General features: G+C 37.0%; 2 protein-coding genes across 3 annotated transcripts in view; both read right to left on the bottom strand.

Annotated features, from left to right (window-relative positions):
* Positions 1–23,471, bottom strand: part of LOC139116683 (serine-rich adhesin for platelets-like) — a 32,847-nt gene extending 9,376 nt beyond the window's left edge. Inside the window, exons 1-9 of one of the 2 annotated variants that reach the window (XM_070679267.1) lie at positions 23,336–23,471; positions 22,183–22,367; positions 20,273–20,382; positions 17,911–18,135; positions 7,175–7,379; positions 6,407–6,549; positions 1,321–1,477; positions 760–944; positions 11–183 (exon numbers count right to left, since the gene is read on the bottom strand). In XM_070679267.1, coding sequence (XP_070535368.1) covers positions 11–183; positions 760–944; positions 1,321–1,477; positions 6,407–6,549; positions 7,175–7,379; positions 17,911–18,135; positions 20,273–20,382; positions 22,183–22,276 — 1,292 coding nt within the window. In that variant the 5' untranslated portion in view covers positions 22,277–22,367; positions 23,336–23,471. The remainder of the gene's footprint in view (positions 1–10; positions 184–759; positions 945–1,320; positions 1,478–6,406; positions 6,550–7,174; positions 7,380–17,910; positions 18,136–20,272; positions 20,383–22,182; positions 22,368–23,335) is intronic. The other variant, XM_070679268.1, reaches the window with a different exon arrangement.
* LOC139116693 (uncharacterized) overlaps positions 1–23,571 on the bottom strand; it is a 559,130-nt gene that overhangs the window by 126,199 nt on the left and 409,360 nt on the right. The window lies entirely within an intron of this gene.

Raw genomic sequence — 23,571 nt, 5'->3', positions numbered from 1 at the left:
TTCTGCCCACCTAAGTTTATGGACTTTGTCAAGGTCAATGACCCCATCATCTCCAAAATCCACGTAGTAAACGGACACCTCATTTTCTTCTATCTTGGTTATTCTTGCTCTGTACCAGTCATCATCATGTTTGAACGGTACACTGACAATGTCACCAATGTCAACAGAGAATGCAATCTCCATCTGTAGAATCAAAATGTATTCTCTGAGTTCTTGTAAAATCACTACCCATTCATGATACTATTTTCTAATATCAATGCTCTAAAAATTTTCAATTTTCTTTACAATCCGAAGAAAAAGCCTAAAAATCACATGGAAAAACATACAAATAAGCAGAACTGAGTTACACATCACCAGATTACAGTACACACCACTGAGTGATACAATCTGTGTGCACATGAAATCCGGTGTGAACAAATTAGTAGTATCTGTAAGTTCTACAAAAGATTCATAAACAGCATAATGAATCTTTCATAGAACTTACTGACTTCCTTTCAAACGGAAGACAGCTAAAATGAATACAAACACACCAGTTTTATCAGATCCAAATACTGAGTGGATTTTTTTAGTATTATATCATAAAATAGATTCACTCCTTTGTTAGATCACATTATGAGCACTTTACCACAAACAATGGACCTGGTCATCCTTAAAATTTCTACGAAAAACTTATTACTAATATTGGCTATGATCATATGGGATATACCATTTTTGATGGAGGGGATGAACAGCCTCAGAATAACTCTAGCTGACACTTACCTGCCTATTATCAGGGTCAGAATAATACTCTGTCATGGTTTCAACTAAGTAGTCTAAATGTTGTGATTTTTGACCCAGTACCTGTACCCAGAAATGACCAGCACTGCTGACAGCTGATACATAGACTTCAAAGTAATCACTGTGTGTTGGCAATGCACCTTCAGACATTACAAATTTGTTGATGGCTGTAAAACAAAGTACACATGAAGATTTAGAGCATTTTGTACAAGGTACAACTGTTGTTAAAACTGATGAATGAATTTATTTTCCATTTGACAATGCTTCAGGCATACCTTGACATTATGTATCACTGATTGCGTATTGAAAACACTGCGGCAATTTGTCTCTTGGATCAATGATGTTACAATTTAATGTTTCAAGTTTTATATTGAAGCTATTGTAAATATCTAAACATCACATCTCTTCTCTCACATTGTAATCTTTTCACAGAGGTCAAAGGTCAAGTTTGGTTGAAACTGATGAAAAATGTTCGCATACTCTATATGGAATATTAACTTTGTGCTTTGTTGTAAAGCAAAAGAATTGTCTGGAAATAACAACCTGGTGTCTTGATGTTTCTTTGTGGTGTGGAATCAGAGTCTTCAGAATGTGACCAGTCCTTGTATGGTTTAGGACTGCGTGGTCTTCGATTGGCGGCGGCTAACTCCAGTTTCCTCTGAAATAGTTCCTCCTCAGCTACTTTCTCCTCAATCAATCCCTGTCATCGAAGAAGAGTTAGGGCAATGGAAGGCGGGGAAAGAGAGAGAGAGAGAGTTCAGATTTCAGTTTGTATGGATATCTCTATAGTACATTGGATCTGCATTCAAACATATTTAAGAAAGTGAAAAATTAATCAGTTTATATTTTGATAGTACATAAACAGGCATGCATAAAATATCTTCTCACTCAAAGCCCGGGAAATCCCTCTGTAATGTTAAAAAGACATTATGCAGTATCTTTAAGCTATCCTGCATGTTTTGAGATAAAGCCCGAGTACGAGGGTTTTATCCGACTTAAAAACTATCTCCCCTAACTGATATATTTTCGTTTTCAATGTGTTTACGTCAACCGTCCCGTTTGTCAATGTACCGTAAAAACCCGATCAATTCGACCAGAAAAAAAATAATTACGATTTCAAAATCGTCGATTTATTAGGAAATTAAAACTGCCGAAATAATTTAGTGGTCGAATTAATTGGAACGACGAGGATGAAATTTACGCGAGACATGTTTGCCATGTTGAGACTGCTTCAAAGCATGGACTGTGGAATTTTTTGAGGTCGACAAATTAGGTAACAAAAAACCTCAAACACACCTGGGTGTCACATCAAAATCAAAGTGGCCGCGATTACAGACGGAGCGATCTGTGACACTGCCACCGGCCGCTCGACGGACGACGCGTAAGTTGACATCGTGTGCCAGCCCTTGGAAATATATAGTAACTCCCTGACAGGCAGATGAGATAGTCTAATGGCGTTTGATGCATTGAAGTTTGTAAAAATAATAAAAAATGACATCACCGATCATAAGAAACGTGGTGTTGAAGATAATAGTTTTTAAGAGAAGACTATGATGACCATATTTCTGTAAGTATTGTCTAACTTTGGAAAACCAACATCTGAAGATTTACTTCAACCAACACTTTTATATTTATTCTACTCTTATTATAAGATTAGTCGAATTTCTGGAAAGTAGGTGTACATTTTCGATGTCTGTGTATCGACTATACCGAAGTCATATCCGAAACAGTATAATCAAATCGCGACAGCGTAAACCTCTCTCTCTCCTCTCCGGTATTTCGATATTTTATATTGTCGACATTTATATATAAGTCTGAAGTTTCAGGTCACTGCTCAATGCAAGTAGTTGATGTCAATTTTCCGTATCGGGCATGGTCTCTATCGTCTCTCAAATCGTTGTTTTTTCGTTATATTCGATATCAGACTCAAAACACAACGTGAACAATGCTGATAATATATTGCATATTTCGTATCGAAAACCGGTAAAGTTCGTAACTGGTGACATGTCACGGCCTGGAGAAAGTGTATCACCATCGATCGAATGTCCGTGACGCTTTTGCTGCCAAATTGACATAAGACATATTGCACAGGGAACTTCGCGGTATGGCAATTATATGAATTTTGCCGTGAAGAAAAATCTGTGACTTTAAACTGGCCGTACAACTAACAGTAAACATGGTGGAGCAATGATACCGACTTCAGAGACTTCGATTTTTTTTTCATTGCGACCGCTGGTGAGAGCGAGTCGTCCGGTGGAATTTTTTCCCACTGGCTATTTGGCTTTGCATTTTCAATTGCCCTCATGTGCTAAAAACAAGACGGGCGTTCGCTGTGAATCAATAAGCCTTTTGAATATGAAAAAATCGGACATCTGAACCTCAACTCGCAGCTTGAAAGTTGTTCTCCGAATCAGGACAGGGACATCGGCCCGGGACATCGGTGAGGCCGGATTTCACGTAGCTATGGAAACCGACGGCTCGTTCGTTGTAAGAAAGCATGCGATGTACGTCACATGCTCTCTTGGGCCTTGGAATTTCGCCGTATCGCCTCTACAGACTACACCGTCTATTACCTAACCATGCTAACAAACACACGATAGTTCAGTAACATATTAATCTACCGATCATTGACCGTCGAACACTTCAAAAACAATGGTCGTGGTCACGGATTCAAGGACGTTCACATGAAGACACGATCAATAAGTGGCGCGCAGAAATATTTTTACTGGTTTTGAGAACTTCTAAAATAACTTGTAATCTGTATATCTTCGCACATCGAACCGATATTGTATACCTATCACCGTCGAAGTTTATGTCTTTCACTGTCGAGTTCTTTTTATCCAAAACACATATCCAGAAGAGTCCCACAGAGCAGTCAAATGAAAGGATAATTGCTTCAAACAAATGAAATTGCACGAAAGAATGAAAATCAACAGCACATCCTGGACGTGATTTAAAACAATAGCGCTTGTGAATAGGACTATTCTATTTGAGTAACGGGGATGGAAAGCACAGAACTGTAAAAGTACTGGAAAAACGTGCCATTTTTCTCGCAATTTTAGCAACTGTAACGACCCTTTATTCTTTACTAATACCTTTCCATAATCGAATTAAACTAGAGGTTTAGGGCTTATACACAAAGTGTTCACTGATGTACAGAACTTTAAAAAAGTACTCTCTGGGAACGAGCAGGGGTTTAAACGCTAATGGGCGCAGTAAAACAATGGGCACGTCCATAGGTTCAAGGACGTTCACGGCGGTAAAATTGCTTAGACTTGTTTTAATATCTGGTCATCGGTGTACTGCTACCTGTGAATCGAAACGACAAGTGTAGGCCTATAGCTTTGAAATTTTATGGGAGAGAGACACCACGACTGAGACCGGCAGTAGCACAACAAACTATTCCGAATTGTGCGTCCGTGTTTAATACAGACATCTCTCGTAGGTGATTCTGGTTCTCAATCGAATCAAAAGTCCAACATTTACAACATTGACATAAAATATGTCTGAAAACTTTTGTTTTATTCAACCAACTGATTCATCTCCTTTGATATCCCCTAAGCTACATGTAAACAGTCCGGAAAGACTGATATCGATGTCTCCCGGGCCCCCATGCAGTACGGCCGTACGTGTCCAAATATTTCAGTGTTATACATTTTCTTGTCCTTCTCTTTCTTTCTGAGCCAGTGTCATTATTGTGAACACGGCTAATAAATAAATAATAATATTTCTTCACCGTTTTGCAAAATATCTCGTCAACCGGGCGCATGGGCAACGTCTTTGTACGTTGGTCAAAACTAATGACACTGTAGGTCAGGATATCACATCGGTCAAAGTAAGTTTGAATAAGGAAGACGAAAATGCTTTCATCGATTGACAAAAATGAGAAGGAACGAGTCAGTAAATATCGAACCATAAAGGGGAGATCGAGACTGCCATCCCCCATGATTAATCAACTGGGAACAAAATATATATTTCGATCGACAGACTTACACAGTACAACCAGAGACAGCACTTTATTCAGCTTTAAATAAGTCACCGCCTTTCCTATAATAACACCCCGTTTGCGTTTCGATACTCTGCTCTGTCCCCAGTCGGTATGGCCGTCCGGGTTTCGCCTGCCGTCGGCGTACTGACTGATACATGGTTATTTCTTCAGGGATCTTTTCATCGTTTGGCATAAAATAGAGCATCTCTTTTGGTGCACAAGGCAAATCAACGTTTAGAAGGAAAGTCACAGGAGGTTAGGATATATATAGGTGAAATTAGAATGGAATATTGAAGATGAAAAGACTTATCGGTCGACAAAAATTGCCAGAAACCGAGAATTGAGATTGTCTATGATTTATTAATTGGGTACAAAAATATTCGATTGAGTCATTAAAACAGCCAGAAAGAGCAATTTCTTCAGCTTGAAAAAATAAGTCGTCGTCTTACTCTTTCCTTGACACTGTCCCCATTTGCGTTTGAAAATATTACTCTGTTCCCCGGGCTCTGTTCCCAGTCGGTAAGAACGCACGGCGCGGCGGCGGCGGCCGTACTTACTGACATGTAACATCGATTTTTCCTCAGCAATTTTTCAGCGTTCGCAAAAGATTTCGCAAACTCGTCCTTTTAGTGCACGGGGCACATCTGTCTATGTGTTTTAGGAACAAGCAACATGTGGTTTAGAACATAATATCTGTCCAATTAGGAAGGGATATTGATTCACACACAGAAAGAGTCTGTAAATTTCAATCGACACGGGATGGTAAGAATTCGGAAAAGACAATAAGAAAGGGAGAAAGTAGGTAATTATTCTTACTTTCTTCGATATTAAGGTGAGAGAATAGTGACAAAACCAGAGACTAGAGGGTTGGTACTTCACACACGCTGAACTTCACGCAGATTTCGGAAGAGGGCGACTGAGATCCAGCTCACTATAAATCACTGAGGTTTCATACTCAGCGAAAATAATCATGTGACCCAATGAAAACCAATCTGAAAGCCGTTTACAAAGCCCTTTGTTGTTCTCATTTCTGCCTTTTTGTCTGACCCGTGGTTCATCGTATTCGTAACGGTGGTTTTCGATGTCTTGAAATATCGTTCATTCACCAACTGAAGGAAGTTTTTGAAGGGTATGTAATTCGGTCGAATTAATAGAGATCGAGAAAGTCCAAATTTTAGTCGGTGGTCGATTGAAAGGGCCCAAATAAAATTATGTTTGTGAAAAAATAGGGTGGTCGAATTAAAAGGGTGGTCGAATTGATCGGGTTTTTACGGTAACATGTTTAGGATATGAATTAAAACTTTTATTGTGAAATAGCCTTCCAATGTAATGGAACATCCTATAAATGCCCTAGGCACATTATATAAATGCCCTAGGGCACAGCAGATTTTGTGTTGCAGCTGGTTTCCGCTGTGTTACAAATTTGAATATTAAAACGTACCAGATGTCTACAGAATATGACATGTTCACTTTTGATTGGACAGTACTTTACTACGGCGCTGTCATTCGTTTCTGGAATTTGGTGACCATGGCTTTATGAGTAAACAAAAACACCCTGAATTGAGCACTCTGATTGGTCAATCAACAGTAGATAGTTTTTAAGTTTTGAGAATAAATCAGATTAGTGAATTTGTATAATACCTTTGCATGTTGTATTTCTTCAATAGCTCCCTTTATAGTCACTGTCTGTAGCGCATTTGGGTCCCGGTCATCAGTCTCTCGATTGATTTTGATCCGTGCCTTTGAGATACGGCACATGCTCCGAATGTTATCACCATTCCTACCTACAAGGAAGAGCAGCCTTGTCTATGTAATCAACTTTATTCATCAAATTAATTAACGATGGCCAATCAAGTGGGCATCTTTGCCTGAATCCACATCATAATTTGAAGAGTGCCCTCATATGGCCAGATAGCACAAACTGTACGAATATCATGCCACTGGTGGCACTATACTGTAGATGCAAAATGGCCTCGCTGAAGGAGAACAAATCTCGTACGTTAAAGCTACACTAAATTTTCTTTTTCCAAACTTCCTGTTATCAAACATAAATATTGTATATCACATTGATTTCATTATTTTTCAGGAGTTTATTGTGTTTTCTTTCCAACTTCACAGTCAATTGTCCATCTGATACAAAGGTTCATTTGATGAATAAAGTGTAATTTTTGAAAAAATGGAGAGCTTAGCCTCAGCATTATTCCTTTTGAGTGTTCTAAATGTAAATTCATCCAACACTTTTCATCACACAATTCAAATACATCAATTTTTTTTACAATGTATCGTTCATCAAAGCACACATTAAGACATCAAAAATTTCACACGTTTATCAGATTTTGTTCTTCATGTTCATCATAGCAATGTTAGAAAATCTACATCTATGAAAAAAAAATCATAAAATTTGATTACCAATAATTCTTCCTAATGCTCTTTGTGGTACAGTAATCTCAACTGTTTTGATTTGTGGTTGCTTAGCGATGTGTTCCTGCACCAGTCTCTCCGCTTCTTGTACATTTTCTGCTTTGCCACGAATTATCACTACTCTTTCCTCCGTACCATCTCTGGGAAAAGTCTCATCACGTACATTTAGTCGGGCTCCACTTTTGTTTTCAATCTGAGATACATTTTGGTAGAATCAATAAAGATCATTTGAAAAAACAATGCTGAGAACATGACAATATTTATAGACTACAATATTTTTCAAACTATCAGTCTTATCAAAATCTGACATAGAAACTGTAATATGCCGATCTTTCCTTGATTTTCTCACTACCTTTTGTTGCTTCCCTGCACTGAGGATGTACTGTTCCATTCAATCCCTATATCTGATTTTAATTTTTAGCCTGTTCTAACACATAAAATACAAGAAGATGACACTAAAACAGGCACAAATCTTGATAATTAATCTCATTTTATAATTTTGAAAGCTACGTTTCCATGACAAAAAATGTGTTTTGGAGTGCTATCAATTTGAGGTACTTAAGCTATTGTTTTTTAACCCTTTCACCACCATGGTTTGTCCCAAATCCATTGTTTTCTATGGTAAAGTTGGACCTGTATACAGGGAACTGGGGGTGAAAGGGTTAAGTAACAGTACAGGAGTATGGAATGAGTCATAAAATCACAATTATAAGACAATTGGTGATGACAATTAATATATGTTAAAGAGTACAGTAACGCTTTCATCCCATTCCAGCTCTGTAGCTATTTACATGTATCTACCTGTGAAATTGAAAGGATTCAAGCTAAAACAAACTTTTATGGTGAAAGTGTTATGCTATTCCTACAGCACTGTAAAGCAATACAAATAAGTGAATCTTGTCTTGGTTTGAAAAAATGTTTGGCAAACTGTTTACAGTAGTTCTATGTGAAAGAAAGACAGAAAACTCATGCAAATGAGACATGATAAGTGTTGCATGCCAAACAAACCCTGGAAGGTTTCAAAAATGCACAAAAAATAATCATAAAATCGACAACAGGGTGAAAAGGATTGAAAATAAACTTTTATAAGATGAAGTAGATTCCTGTGACATTTATTATCGTTGGAATCAATAATGGCTGTAAAATGTTCAGACATCAGAAGTACACAAATCCTAAACTGAAACATTAGTTATTTGTAAATTAAGATAGTTTGTGTTTTGAATATGAAAGACATATTTTTGCTCAAACTTTTAGTAAGAGAAATTCTAGCCATTCCTTTTAAAATCAAGAATAAACATATGGGGTCAACTTTTGGTACTAGAGAAAGAAAGTACCTAGTATATCACATGGTAACATTTAAAATTCAAAATGGCTGCCATCCCTGTGTAAGCTCTATTAAAAATATAAAACTTCCGATTTTCAACAAAAATAAGGCTATGAACATTTTATTTTACCACAAGCTTCAAAATATGCCCTCCTCACAATGTTAGACCAGAACAGTGTTGTAAAAGTAGTGTAAAAGTGGTGTAAAAGTAGTGTAAAAGTAGTGTAAAAGTAGTGTAAAAGTAGTGTAAAAGTCAAACAGTCTGAATAAATGTTCCTGAGGCCCATTCTACCATAAATGTACAATGAATAAAACAATGAACTTCAACAATTTTGCAAGGAGTGGCACAATGAATTGTTATGTAGGTCATTTCCCCCACACTCATCATGACCTGAGTTCAATTAGTCTAGAACATTCTCAAGGTCACTGCCCTGATGACCTCACAACCTTGAATTCAATTAGTCATGTTTGGAATGTTCTGGAAAGTTGATTAGTTGTGTAAGGGAGATAATTTTAGAACAGTAATTAGCATGTCAATAAAAGTTCTAGATTGTTCTTATATGCCTTTATAAAAGGGACGTGCTCAGCTTCCAGTCAGACTTTTGGGATCGTGTCTCTTGTGTGTTACTAAACTCCAGCAGTAGTCATTCTCAAGACTTTTCAAGACCTTCACTGCCAACGCTGGATTTATACTGTGGACTTTGTGCAGCTGCAAGCCTGCAAGGACTGTTCATTCATCCAACTGACTGTTACAACTCTGAGACTGGAGCTTTGCCGTCCCAGCTGAGATAAGTAGTCTGTACACTTTAAAGCTTGTACTCTATCCCTGACTTAGCAATTAGTTTTATTTTCGTAATAAATTTTGTTTAAACGTTAACTGCTGAGTTCACCCTTTTGTTCGTATCTCTGCACGTAACAAATTGGGGGCTTGTCCGGGATACGAATATTTTGAGCCGTTTGACAACATTTTGCCTGCCTTTTCAAAACTACTGTATACTGTGAACTCAGCAAAATTCAATCATGGCGGAATTCAAGCCAGACGAATTTATGGATGACCTTGATCAGGACGCATTTGATTCCCTCAAAAAAGACAACCTCATTGCACTGGCCAATTCCTTAAAGTAGATGTCAAAAGATCTATGCGCAAGCGGGAAATACAGTACCACATTGCAAAACATTTAGTTAATTTAGGCCAATTTGAGGAATCCACCTTGAAAGATTATGAGCCCGAGTCTACCTTTGAACTAAGAAAATTAGAATTAGAAATGCAGACAAATTTGGAGATCAAGAAACTAGAATTACAAATGGAAAAAGAGAGACAGGCATTAGAAAAAGAAAAAATACAAATGCAATTACAAATGGAAGAAAGACAGAGAGAGAAAGATAGGCAGGAAAGATTAGAAATGGAAGAAAGACAGAAAGAGAGGGAATTGGAAATGAAAGAAAAAGAATTACAAATGGAAGAAAGACAAAGGGAGAAAGAAAGAGAGGAAAAAGAAAAGGAAAGAGAATTAGCAGAACACCGACTGCAGTTAGAAATGAGACGTTTAGAGCTTAGAAAGTCAGGAAAATTCTTCCTTCAGACAGTTTTGACATCACTAAGCATTTCAGGTTAGTTCCCCCTTTCCAAGAAAAGGATGTTGATAAATATTTCCTTCATTTTGAGAAAATTGCTCAGAGTCTGGATTGGCCTAAGGAGTCCTGGTCTATGCTTTTGCAGAGTGCTTTGGTGGGTAAAGCCAGAGAAATTTACATTCAGTTGTCAGTAGAGCAGGCTTCAGATTATGATTCTGTGAAGGAATTAATTCTCAAGGGCTATGAGTTGGTGCCTGAAGCTTACCGTCAGAAATTTAGGGATTGTGAGAAGGTGAAGGATCAAACTTATGTTGAATTTGCTCGAACAAAAGAACAACTGTTTGATCGTTGGTGCTCTTCTGAAAAGGTCAGTCAGAATTATGACAAATTACGACAGCTTGTTTTGATTGAGGAATTTAAAAGGTGCATCCGGAGTGACATCAAAACATTTATCAATGAACAAAAGGCAGATACATTGGAGGTTGCTGCACGTTTGGCCGATGATTATTCATTGACCCACAAATCTTCATTTCTCAGCAAACCATCCCAGTCCTTTTCATACAGAAACAATGCAGGTAAATTTAACTCCTCCTTTTCATCCAAGAATTTCTCAAAGGAGAGTAGGAAATCAAATGACAGCAGTTCAACAGTTCAAGTAACACTCCCACATCATCAGATCCCAAGTCTCAATCTCCTTCTGACAAACAGTTTGGTACACTTTCTTGTAATTATTGTAAGAAAGACGGCCATTTAATGTCAGAGTGTTTCAAATTGAAAAGAAAACGTGAAGGTCAAAGTGGTCAAAGTGGATCTAAGCCCACCGGCTTTATTTCTTCATCAACTCAATTAGAGTCTAATAATGTGTGCAACACATTTTCTGAGGTTAAACCCCTCTTATCCCCAATTAATGAGGTCAAGGTCAATTCTTCTCAAGATAGCATTATGGGTATTTTCGAACCATTTATTCATAATGGTTTTATATCACTTTCTAGTGATTTTCTTCCGCTACCCCTGTCAAAATTTTAAGAGATACCGGGGCTTCCCAGTCTCTTTTGTTGGCAGATACCCTGCCGTTTTCTGAAAAGTCATTTCAGGTTCTAAAGCTCTTATTAAGGGGGTAGATTGTAATGACTACATTCCTGTTCCTCTCCATAATGTCTATTTGTCTTCGGACTTTGTTTCTGGACCTGTGACTTTAGGTATTAGGCCTTTTTTGCCTTTTGAAGGGATTCACCTTCTTCTTGGAAACGACCTTGCTGGGGACAAGGTCATTACTAATCCACTTGTGACTGATAATCCTACTTTAGATCAGGATCCAGAGCCAATTGAACAAGAGATACCCGATTTATTTCCTTCATGTGCTATTACTCGAGCCATGTCAAAGAAAACTTCTGAGAATCAAAATACTCTCAAAAATAATGTCACAGATGTTGACTTAAATGACACCTTTCTCAGTCAGGTGTTTGACACGGATCATTCCGTTATCCCTCGTGGATTTGAAACTTCCAGTAAAACTTCTGCTGACCAAAGTCAGACATTTTCTAGATCAAATCTCATTGCAGAACAACACAAAGACCCAGATATTTTGTCTTTGTTTGACAGGGTAGATGATGAAGGTAAAACTTCAGATAGCTCTGTTTCCTATTATACAAAATCTGGTATTCTCATGCGTAAATGGAGACCTCCAGACGTCTTGGTTGATGACGATTGGGCTATAAAACATCAAATTGTGGTTCCAAAGCCTATCGTGCTGAAATATTGCGCCTGGCCCATGAAACCCCCTGGCTGGTCACTTAGGAGTCAGGAAAACTTATCATAAAATTCTCAGTCACTTTATTGGCCTAATCTCAGGCAGGATGTAGCACATTTCTGTAAAACTTGTCACACATGTCAAATGGTAGGAAAGCCAAATCAGACCATTCCAAAGGCCCCTTTACAGCCAATTCCTGCATTTCAAGAACCATTTAGTAGGATACTAATAGACTGTGTTGGGCCCCTACCAAAAACAAGATCAGGAAATGAGTACATGTTGACAATAATGTGTACATCAACTCGGTTCCAGAAGCCATACCACTGAGAAACATCAAGACAAAGACTATAGTGAGAGCTTTAGTCAAATTTTCACTTTATTTGGCCTCCCTAAATGTGTCCAGTCGATCAAGGCTCCAACTTTATGTCTGGTATTTTTCAACAAGTAATGGATCAGCTAGGCATTAAACAGTATAGGTCATCCGCCTATCATCCAGAAAGTCAGGGTGCTCTTGAGCGATTTCATCAAACTTTGAAAAACATGATTAGGACCTACTGTTTTGACACTGAGAAGCAGTGGGATGAAGGAATTCATTTTCTGCTCTTTGCTGTTAGAGAGTCAATTCAGGAGTCTCTTGGTTTTAGCCCATTTGAGCTTGTATTTGGACACACAGTCCGTGGCCCACTTAAGCTCGTTAAAGAGAAATTCCTATCAGACGATGATGATTGTCTGAATATTTTGCAATATGTGTCAGATTTTCGTACAAAAACTCTCTAAAGCATGTGAATTAGCCAGAGAAAATCTTGAGTCATCTCAGCAGTCAATGAAAACCAAATACGATAAAAACACCTCAAAACGGAAGTTTGAACCAGGTCAAAAAGTTCTTGTTCTACTTCCGGTTCCTGGCAAACCACTCCATGCTCGTTACTTTGGGCCATATCTAATTGATAAGAAATTGAGTGATTTAAATTACATCATAACAACACCTGACAGGCGAAAACAAAAACAGCTATGTCACATAAATATGCTTAAGCCATATTTTGATAGGGATAATCCTACTATAACTCAGCCTGTCAGTGCAGTCAGTTCAAACCATTATGAAGATAGTGATACTGAAACTGACTTGAGTGAAAATACTCTAAACTCAAAGCTGGGCTCGGTCAAGCTTCAGAACTCAGAAATCCTGGAGAAGCTGGAGTCTACAAAGTTGGCACACCTCCAGCCAGAACAACAACAACAGGTGAAAGAACTGCTCCACGAATATAAACACCTGTTTCAAGATGTTCCAACGAAGACAAACATCATCTATCACGATGTTGATGTCGGGGACAGTAAGCCTGTAAAACAACATCCATACAGACTGAATCCAACAAAAGCGAAATATCTCCAGGAAGAAGTCAAATACCTGCTGGATAATGACTTTATTGAACCCAGTAAAAGTAACTGGAGTTCGCCGTGCATACTTTATGCCAAATTCAGTGCCATTTCAAGTTTTCCAATACCAAATTGCAAGAAGATAGTCATGGGACATCCTGTTTGCTACTTTTCACACAAACTTAACAAATCTCAGAGAAACTACTCTACAATTGAAAAAGAGTGTTTATCTTTGATATTAGCTTTACAGCATTTTGAAGTTTATGTTACTTCTTCAAATCAGCCAATAGTGGTTTATATTGATCACAACCCTCTTGTTTTTCTGCAGAAATTTAAAGGCAAAAATCAGAGATTGCTAAGATGGAGTTTAATGTTACAGGAGTTTAATCTTGATATAGACTATCAGACATATCAAAGGCAGAGACAATTTATTGCAGACTGTCTCTCTCGTATTTAGAGTTTATTGTTGTTCACTTTCAAGAAATTTTATTGTTGTTCACTTTCAGAAATTTTACTTTAGAGTACAACAAAATTTGAGTACTTAAATCCTTTTCAAGATTACATTTGTAAAAGAAAGATTTTTCTTTGAAAAATTTTCTTTTTTTGAAGAGGGGGTGTGTTATGTAGGTCATTTCCCCCAACACTCATCATGACCTGAGTTCAATTAGTCTAGAACATTCTCAAGGTCACTGCCCTTAATGACCTCACAACCTTGAATTCAATTAGTCATGTTTGGAATGTTCTGGAAAGTTGATTAGTTGTGTAAGGGAGATAATTTTAGAACAGTAATTAGCATGTCAATAAAAGTTCTAGATTGTCTTATATGCCTTTATAAAAGGGACGTGCTCAGCTTCCAGTCAGACTTTTGGGATCGTGTCTCTTGTGTGTTACTAAACTCCAGCAGTAGTCATTCTCAAGACTTTTCAAGACCTTCACTGCCAACGCTGGATTTATACTGTGGACTTTATGCAGCTGCAAGCCTGCAAGGACTGTTCATTCATCCGACTGACTGTTACAACTCTGAGACTGGAGCTTTGCCGTCCCAGCTGAGATAAGTAGTCTGTACACTTTTAAAGCTTGTACTCTATCCCTGACTTAGCAATTAGTTTTATTTTCGTAATAAATTTTGTTTAAACGTTAACTGCTGAGTTCACCCTTTTGTTCGTATCCTCTGCACGTAACAGAATGTTTTGATCTTTTTTATTAGAAATTGTTCCCATCAGTCTGAAGAAAACTCAATCACTCTGTGCAATATAGTCTACTCCCTAATACATCAAGTATGAATCCAAACATACATAATTTTCAAACACTTTGTAACTTAAATTCATAGCACATGTTAAAGAATATAACCCTACTATGTCTGCTGTTTCTGCAGTCTGAATGGTCACCAGGAAGGAACCCATTGTTATCAGCTCAGATACTTTGGATGTCTTCAACCAACATAGTGTCACAGAGACATCTACAACTAATGTATGCAGCCAAAATAGAATCACAGAGACATCTGCAAGTGTGCAACCATAATAGTTACAGAGAAATGCAATCCTGAATACTGTCGATTGTCAGATCATCAATTGCTACCCATGACAAGTGGGTTGGAACCGTGACATACCAGGTGAAACCAATGACATACCAAAGGTATAATTCTTGAATGGCTTCTTTCAAAGGTAGCGGTAGATTCACTTCAAAAGGTCAAACAATGGTCAAGACATGTATTAGCTCTTGACTTATTGGAGACAGTCACTGGACAAACTGTTACAAAGACAACAGCAATCTTGAGGTCAAAGGTCAAACTATTTTGAGTGAGCCTTGCAGTTACACTGAGCAACACTGCATATTTCTTTTCAAAGTTTTGGAGTAGATTCAGTCAATTGAACACGAACAGTATTGCATTCTTAAACCACCACATTCTGGCTGATAGGTGTACTCACAGACTGGATAAGCTGTGTATCAATTATCTAGGGCATATTTCTGTTGTAAAAACGTTTGAGCTGATACAGTTCGGAAAACTTCAATTGTTTACTAGCTCCACCAACGATATAAACCTACAATAACCTACATTAAAATAACCTACATTCCTTGAAGAAAGTGTCAATGTTCTGTTGATCTGAAATTTTGTGATAGCCCCTTAGCCACCCCCTACCATAAGTAGATCATTACAATCTGATTAAAAGCTGAAACTTATAACGTGTAATCTGTAACCTTTACTTTAATCTACTTGATTTCTGTTAACGATAGTTGTCGTCTGAGTTAAATGTTTAATATTCTTGATGATGAGCCATTTTTTTCCCCTAGTCTTCTATTACTTTGCTTTGACTCCACATACATACATACCAGGTAGGTATTGTAACTATTGGTATTGTAACTATTGGTTTAGTGTATAATTTCAACCAATATTGGTAATGTTACATTTGTCTCTTTCACAAATAACCTCTATGATGATATATGTTTCATCATTCTGTAAAAGATGTATTAAATTTTCAATTTAAAGTGGTAGCATAAATACACAAAAATAACAGTCTGCCCTGTTTTAATTTAATTATTGACTGCATAAGGGCTGGCAAGTGTCCAAAATACTGGTATGTAGATGGTAGTGGTATGTTTTCCAGCCACTGCCTTGAACATTGAGTGGCCGCAGACATCAATAGCCCATATATTCAGAATGTAAATTTGACATTAATCAGAAAGATATCTGTTCCAAGATTTACTTAGTTATCTGAAACTGGTTTTTTTTTTGTGAATCTGATGACATGATAATATGATCTAACAAAAGCTATGTAGACAGAGGTATCATTAGCTAGTAGCAGGTGTTTTAGATTCTTAGCTTTCAAATTCATCAGACAGTTCAAATAATACTGCTTACCTTTTGGGCTATGCACAGATCAAAATTGGGCAGATCGTCCATGTAGCCGACACGAACACGAAGTGTCTGTTACCGGCTACCAAAAACTATGAAAAATAGTAAAGAATGAGCTACAAATCACTATCAGTTTGAAGTTGCAGGTAGAATAAGTCTGTGCCTTTGTAAAAAATACTATAAAATAGTAGAAAGTGAAGAACCAGCTGAAAGTTAGTTGAGGAGACCTTAACCGCATATCATTTGCATCTCATTGTCGGCTACATGGACTGTGTGCCCAAAATTGATATTTAACAACAGAATTAGCCATGTCTGGATCACAAACTAAACCTACAGATTATTCTGTCCCTAGGAACGTAGACACTTTGTCAGTGTGCTACAGTTCCTACCGTTTGGGCTATGCACAGATCAAAATTGATATTTAACAACAGAATTAGCCATATCTGGATCACAAACTAAACCTACAGATTACTGTGTCCCTAGGAACATAGACACTTTGTCAGTGTGCTACAGTTGGAAATGAGTATCTGTATGTCATTTAGAAATCTGTCAAAATTTAACTTTTTTCTGATAGCATATCAAGTGTCAGGAATGCTACGCTTGATCATCAGTGGCATTGCTAAGCAATCGTTGTCATAGTGATAATTAGGCTCAGCTCTGTTGTGATTCTTACAAAAATACCGAGCTGTGTTTCCTACAATGTTAAAGTAGACTTCTGAATTGGTTTCTAAAGAACTAATTCACAACAGCATGAATTGAAATTTTCATTCAGAATTCTATAGCTTCCACAACTGATTTAGAGTGATATATGGTAGTTTGTAGTTCCCACCTCCAAAATCAAAGACTTGAACTTTAGCTCAAACTTTCCTCAAGCAAACTTTCAACCATTCTCTTTCAAAATCAAGAATAAAAAAAGTAGGTCGCCGTGCAACTTATGGTACATGAGAAACAAATTACCCAATAGTTACCTATCTTTGATATTCAAAATGGCGACCATCTTCAATGGAGGAAAAATAAATTTCCGGGTTTTCAAAAATCTAAGACAGTGAAAACAATGCTTACTCAAAGTCATTTTTAAAATGAGCCCCTACAAATGGTAGGCCAAACAAATATTGAACAAGTTTGAGAGTCCGCAAAGCCGTCCCATAGGCACACCGGCATTCTACCTAAAAACATATTCAGGTTAATTTGATGGTGAAAATGTTCATCTGAGACAGGTCATAAATTACGTCTCGAGAATACTCAGAGACATTAGATATTCACAAGAAAAACAGAAAGGTCTGACATGCCAAACTTTATGGTTTGAACTCAAATGTTAAACCCAGAACTACTTTAACCCTTTTCTTGCCAGATAGTAATAACTATATCACTTCCCCATCAGCCAAGTCAGTTAAAAGCGGTATTGAGCCAAAGCATGACGTATTTTCACACACTTGGCTTGGTATGTTATAGCATCTTTTGTCCAGAAAAAATCAACTTTACAGTATTATGTTTTCAAAAGCCTTCAAATGTACAGTTTTATGTTAAAATACATCATATGGAATATGTTGTGTTTCATTAATTTTAACCATCTTCACCTGGTGGTGAAATATGGACTTGGCAGGAAAAGGGTTAATCACAATGTTGACACATGAAATGGTGACTGATGGAAAACCACAACAAAACCCAAACCAAAACAAAACAAGCAAAAACCTTTCATGCATGACAAGAGATAGGGAAAGTAGTAATGACATTGAAGAGAAAAACAACCAGGGAATTTATCCAGGAATGATGGTGCTGGGTGATGGTTGAAACAGTAAACCGAGGAATCCCGGGATAGCAACAGGATCTAGGAATGGAATTCATACCTGACAGAACAAAGTATCATCCAAATAAATATCATCATAGATGAAGCTGTCATCCTCTGAAAAGTCAACTCCGGCAGATTCGTAGAAAAAACCGTCGTCCTCCACATAATCAACTCTTGCAGATTTGTAAAGGAAACAGTCGTCTTCTACAAAGTTAACTCTAGATGACTTGCATTTCTTAGTAGGAGTAACATTGCTCTCTGCAGAATCACTCTCTTCAATGTCCTTTTGCAGCATGGAAAATTTCACAAACCTTTCTGAGTAGGTTTCTTGTACATGCAAATATGTGACAGGATGTATGATCAATTGGAAACTCAGAAATAGTGTAGGATGGGGTGAGTTACAGATAAAGCTGCTTCAAAAGTGATGAAATTCTATTGTGAAAACGAAACTTGGTTTAAAACGATATCATGTAAGGTACACCATGTGAAATACTTTCTCAATGACATGAAAATAACACTCATGTTTTCCCAGCTGTTGTGCATTATTTAACTGACACTGTTTAACAACTGGGAAGAAAATATGACTGTAAACTCTGGAGTCAATAAAATTAAAATAAATTGTGGAGAAAAGTTGTGCATTTCTGAGAAATGTTATCAGATCACAATTTGAAGGTTTACTTTGAGCCAATTTGAGAAACACACTAAGAATTGTAGAGATAAATTAATCATTAAATATAGTCTTGGAAATTCAAACATATTATACATAATACATATTATACATAATATTACAGAGTGATAAAAATTGTGAAGTATCATTAGTAAATATTTGATTATACTTTCTTTTGTTCCTTGAATACTATAAACTGAAAACAAAACTCTTTTTATTCCTAAAACATCCTGCTGACTTAAAACCATGTGATACTGTAAACTACTCATGGCAAATTATCTTTCAAAATGACCTGAAACCATACTTCACTGTACTTGAAAGGGTTGTATTTGTGACCCAGAGAAAGTATTTATTGGATTTAGATATGCCACAAATTTTCAATTTTGTACATTGACCTTACTCAAACACATTGGCATTGCCATGATTACACAGCTTATTGTACAACATAATGCCAGCTGACATCACCAAGTCTGTCCCTTACAGAGGGTTCATAAATGAGTGATGCAAGCTAACATACTGCTGTGATATGGTATGCAGATTTGATTCAAGCTCCATGATACAATGATCTGGAAGCATTCTGTGCTGTGGTACAATAGTTCAACTGAAGACATCCATGAACAGAAATATGGAAAGCATCAAATTTAGGATAAAAATCCAAATCTAATTTAATCATGACCTGGGATGAATTTTCAAAGAATGTAAGAGTGTACAATAATAGGAAAAAGTTTTTGTCAGATGTTGCTGTCACAATCTCTACAACTTTTTAGTCACAAACTAAAACCAAGCTATCAAGTCATTTTGTGAGAAATCAATCTTTTGATGATGAGCCATTCCACCAACAATCTTACAATTTGAGAGAAATCAATCTTTTGATGATACCAACAATCCTTACAATTTGAAAATATAAGCTGACATCAGCCATTTTCAATGTAAAGAATAAAAAGGGACAGATACAATACTTTGGAAAATTATTCATATTTTTACAAGTGATAACATTTAGATCAATTTCATTGTCCATTCCAAAGTGGTTTTCAATGTAAAAAGTTTATACCTGCCATGAAACACAACGTTTGAAAAGATTATCATCTCTGCATACAGACACAATGGATACAGCAGAGACAAAATTCCTGATATCAACCGAAAATATTATGTGCTAAACTGAATGATCACTGCAAATGCTGAGCAAAAACACAGGATGTTTTACTGACCAGTGAATTGTCAATTAACACATGACCCAGGGACACTATTTCATTCAGAGTTCATGATTGGCCTTCAGGTCTTTCACTTTATATTGGTGTAAAAACTGCAAATGATATGTAAATTCAATAAATTTTTCCCTTTCAAAAAGCTCTCCAACAAAAGTTTTTATTCCCTTTCAAGCTAGTTTCCAAACGCTTCAAATTTTCAAGACTTGGATATGGAATTTTTCTGAAACCACAAAGTCAAATGATTGTTTCTGTGCATGTAGGATAATGAAAGACTTCATTGAAGTGAAAAAGCTAAATATATTGTCAGCAATTTGATACTGGCAACGAGATGCTAAAATAGTGGCAATAAGACACTCCCTAAAGTATATTAAGTCATTCTATGTTAAGTCATTCTATGGCTCTATATTAAACTTATCTGACCAAGTCGGCTCTAAATAATATATTATCAAGACACTTTTAATATCAAGTTCCTCTGTTTTCCATCTCGACCGAGATCATACCATAATTTCATGTAAAGAAACAAAATAAATCAAAATCTGACAAACCTCTTTTATGTTGCTGCCTTGTCTTCCAATGATTGACCCTATGACCTCACGAGGAACTTTGACCTCCACAATCTTTTGACGACCAATGGCTACTTCTTGGATCTGCTCTTCTGGGAGATGAAAATATCATTAATTATGACTATCAGTCAACAAACACAACTTTGTTACATAGTATACAAATCTTATTATGAAACAAATAACTTGGAAAGGATGATCTCATTTCCCTTTGTACTTTCCAAAGGCAACCCATATCCTACCAAAATCCTGTTGGGTTGCATGTAGTTGACATTTTGTTTAATGTCACTGTGCTCTTAGCTGGAAATTCTTGAAAACAAACAACTATGCAAATAAGGTCAAACCAACATCACTTGTCTGTTTGTCTCCTCGTCTGCTGTGACTGCAACGTATATTCAACCCAGTAAACAAATCAGGACGCGATATCCATAGATTTATTTTTGTATGTGTGTGCAGGTAAAATATTTCAAAGATGGCAGAAGAGGTTTGCTAACAATCGGTTGTTATGACTGATGCAGTGGCAATGCCAAGAACTTGCAAAAATGATGGGCATACTTTAAATCTGGATGAAAAGTTACAACTGTGGAATGAAACGCTTGTGTGGTATCTTTGCTTAAAATGTGAGAATCAAGGTTTCAAAGTACAGATATTTGTTTCTAAATTTACATTTCACCTCATTTGTACATTTTGGAACATATAATTAGTTTATTTTGTAAAGCACCCCAACTCCTGGGGTTTTGGAGTGTTTTGATGACCTCAAACAAAATTCAGTTTGTGCAGCCTTATAAAGAGTTGGAAAGCAAATTTGTATATATCAATAGCAAAACTGTTGTAAGTTCTTTTTCTACTAAACTGAATTCAAATATTTCTCAAGTTGTAATCTTGTGAAAATATTTCAATAAATTATGAAATCCTAAGATATATATATCTCATTATCTACTTTAATATCTTTCAATGTCAACACAGTGTTTTTGCTAAGGTTGGGGAACCCTGGTAACATATACCTGCTTACCACCCTTAGCAAAAACACTGCGACATGACAAGTAAACATAAAAGGCCATTCCACATATTTCAGGGTTAGTGACAGTCACTTTGAACATTTGACGTTAACAACAGCAGTACCGTATATCTACTCATGATATACGTATTTGTATCCATGCATTGTCCTCAAAGCAGGAAAGACATTAGAATTGCTATTTGACCCTTCACAGTAACCATGTAGTCAGTTTTAGGGATCATGGATAGTTAAAGCATGTGCATGTGCAGGGTAAACAAAACTAAGTGCATTTGGCCTTACCCCCCTTTCCCACCCCAAACGAAAGTTTGGAAGTGCGAAAATCCAACCCAGCCTCATTCTGTATCATACCTACAGTCGGTAATTACATAGCTATGAAGATACATGTACAGTGTTTTCAATCAGGTTCACCCCCACAATATACAGCATCCAGTAACCTGGGAGGAGAAGCAACAGACAAAAATACTCAGCCAAATCACGGTATCACACATATACGCTCCCACAACCACAGGCATACCCCCTCTAAAATAAATCTTTGTTCAGCACCAACTCGACAATAACAAATATATATCCAAAATCAAAATGGTTGTATGTTATATTTTACACCGTGCACTGAACCACATGTATGTCAAAATTACAAAAACATTTTGGCTGCAGTGAAAAAAAAATTCTGAACTTGCTGAAATCTGATAGCGATCTAAATCATTGAATAATACAGTTGTAAAGATGTAAAAGTTGGAAATGACAAAAATCTGATGTCATTTGATGGGTATCAAATCAATGCACTTCTCAACAACTTCAGCAATGAAGCCTGTACCGGTATAGCAGACTTAAAGAGTAAAGGTATATTAATTTCAGAAATCATAAGATGAGGACTTACCCTCTTTCCGCCTGTAGAGCAGGTAAAGCAGTGCTACTGCAGCAGGAACTGTTATGGCTAATGCAAGGTACTGACCCGTTGATAGACGACCCATGATGAATGTGCGCCGAATAAAGCATTACACAGAAATCAATGGAATCCACAAAACTTGTCAATACTGTGTCACAATACTCTGCAATAGCTCCCTACAAGATATTACATGAATTCTATTAAGTATATTTTGCAAATCACTTAAAAATACGTGGGAGGAGCTTGAAAGATGTTTTGGGATCTTACATTGTAAAACTAAACTTACATCTTTGAAAACCTTGGACTCATGAAAGAATGAGAGAAGAATTTGATGAATGGCTGATATTGATATAATTCCCTTGTACTGGTAGCGTCTGTCAATGATTCATGAGCTGAACCTGACAAAATGATTGTTCTTTATAATGTCTTAAAAATCACAATGAAAAGTAATTTATTTCCTAATTTATATTCTGTAAAACTACAACAGCGACATGACAAAAGCACTATCGTACAAAAACTGGCTTTATGGGCCGAATTGACTGATAACTTGTAATCTTACAAGTTATAAAACATTCTTGCAAAACTTTCGGCGACATTTTAGGAGTTTTAGGTTGAATCAATGCCAATATTTTATTTAAACAGGCCACGCTTCCTGGTTAATGAAAGACGAAGACAAGTTTACGTGACAACTTACTTATTTTGACTGTTTTCAGCAAAGGTAGCGATGCCACTCAAAAGTATGTCATGTTATGATGTTATGTCGCACATACTACCGTGCAGCATGTATTATAACTGAGAGGGAAATGACAATGGATGGAGACATGACCCCACCAGTATTATATATGACACTAGATCATAGTATTAAATAGTTGATGCCTGACTCATAGAAAGTCGGGCAAGAGTAACGATCTATGGACAAACAAAGCATTCCGTAGCTCCACCACTCCACTGACAACATAACCAAGATAAGTCGAACCACGGCAGAACCACAAATTGAAGCAATCATCATGGTCATTATCATTTGGCATCAAATCACACTGCAGCGGTCGGGTTGCCCCGAAACGAGAAATTTGTTTCGGTGATAGCGATAGGGTGAGCGGCACTTTTATTATGAATAAAGACATAGATGTAACTCTTATCGTACCTTAACGATGGTGTTTACTGCTTTGTTATCAAGGAAGAGCCATTGGTGCGAGCAGACTATGTAAAATCTAGTTGTTCCTCATCTTCCTGAACTGGCCGCCATATTTCTCAGCATTCTGCATCACGTGGTGGTGGATCTGAAAGTGAGGATGGAACGGAGTAACCTTTGACCCGCATCCAGTCCACTGATTCCAGTTGGTCTTTGCGGTGCATGTAGTGCTAAAATTTTACGCATAC

This window comes from Ptychodera flava, chromosome 18, assembly GCF_041260155.1.
Source record: "Ptychodera flava strain L36383 chromosome 18, AS_Pfla_20210202, whole genome shotgun sequence".
Lineage (NCBI taxonomy): Eukaryota > Metazoa > Hemichordata > Enteropneusta > Ptychoderidae > Ptychodera > Ptychodera flava.
The sequence above is the reverse complement of the archived record's forward strand: the minus strand, read 5'-3'. Positions and strand labels throughout refer to the sequence as shown.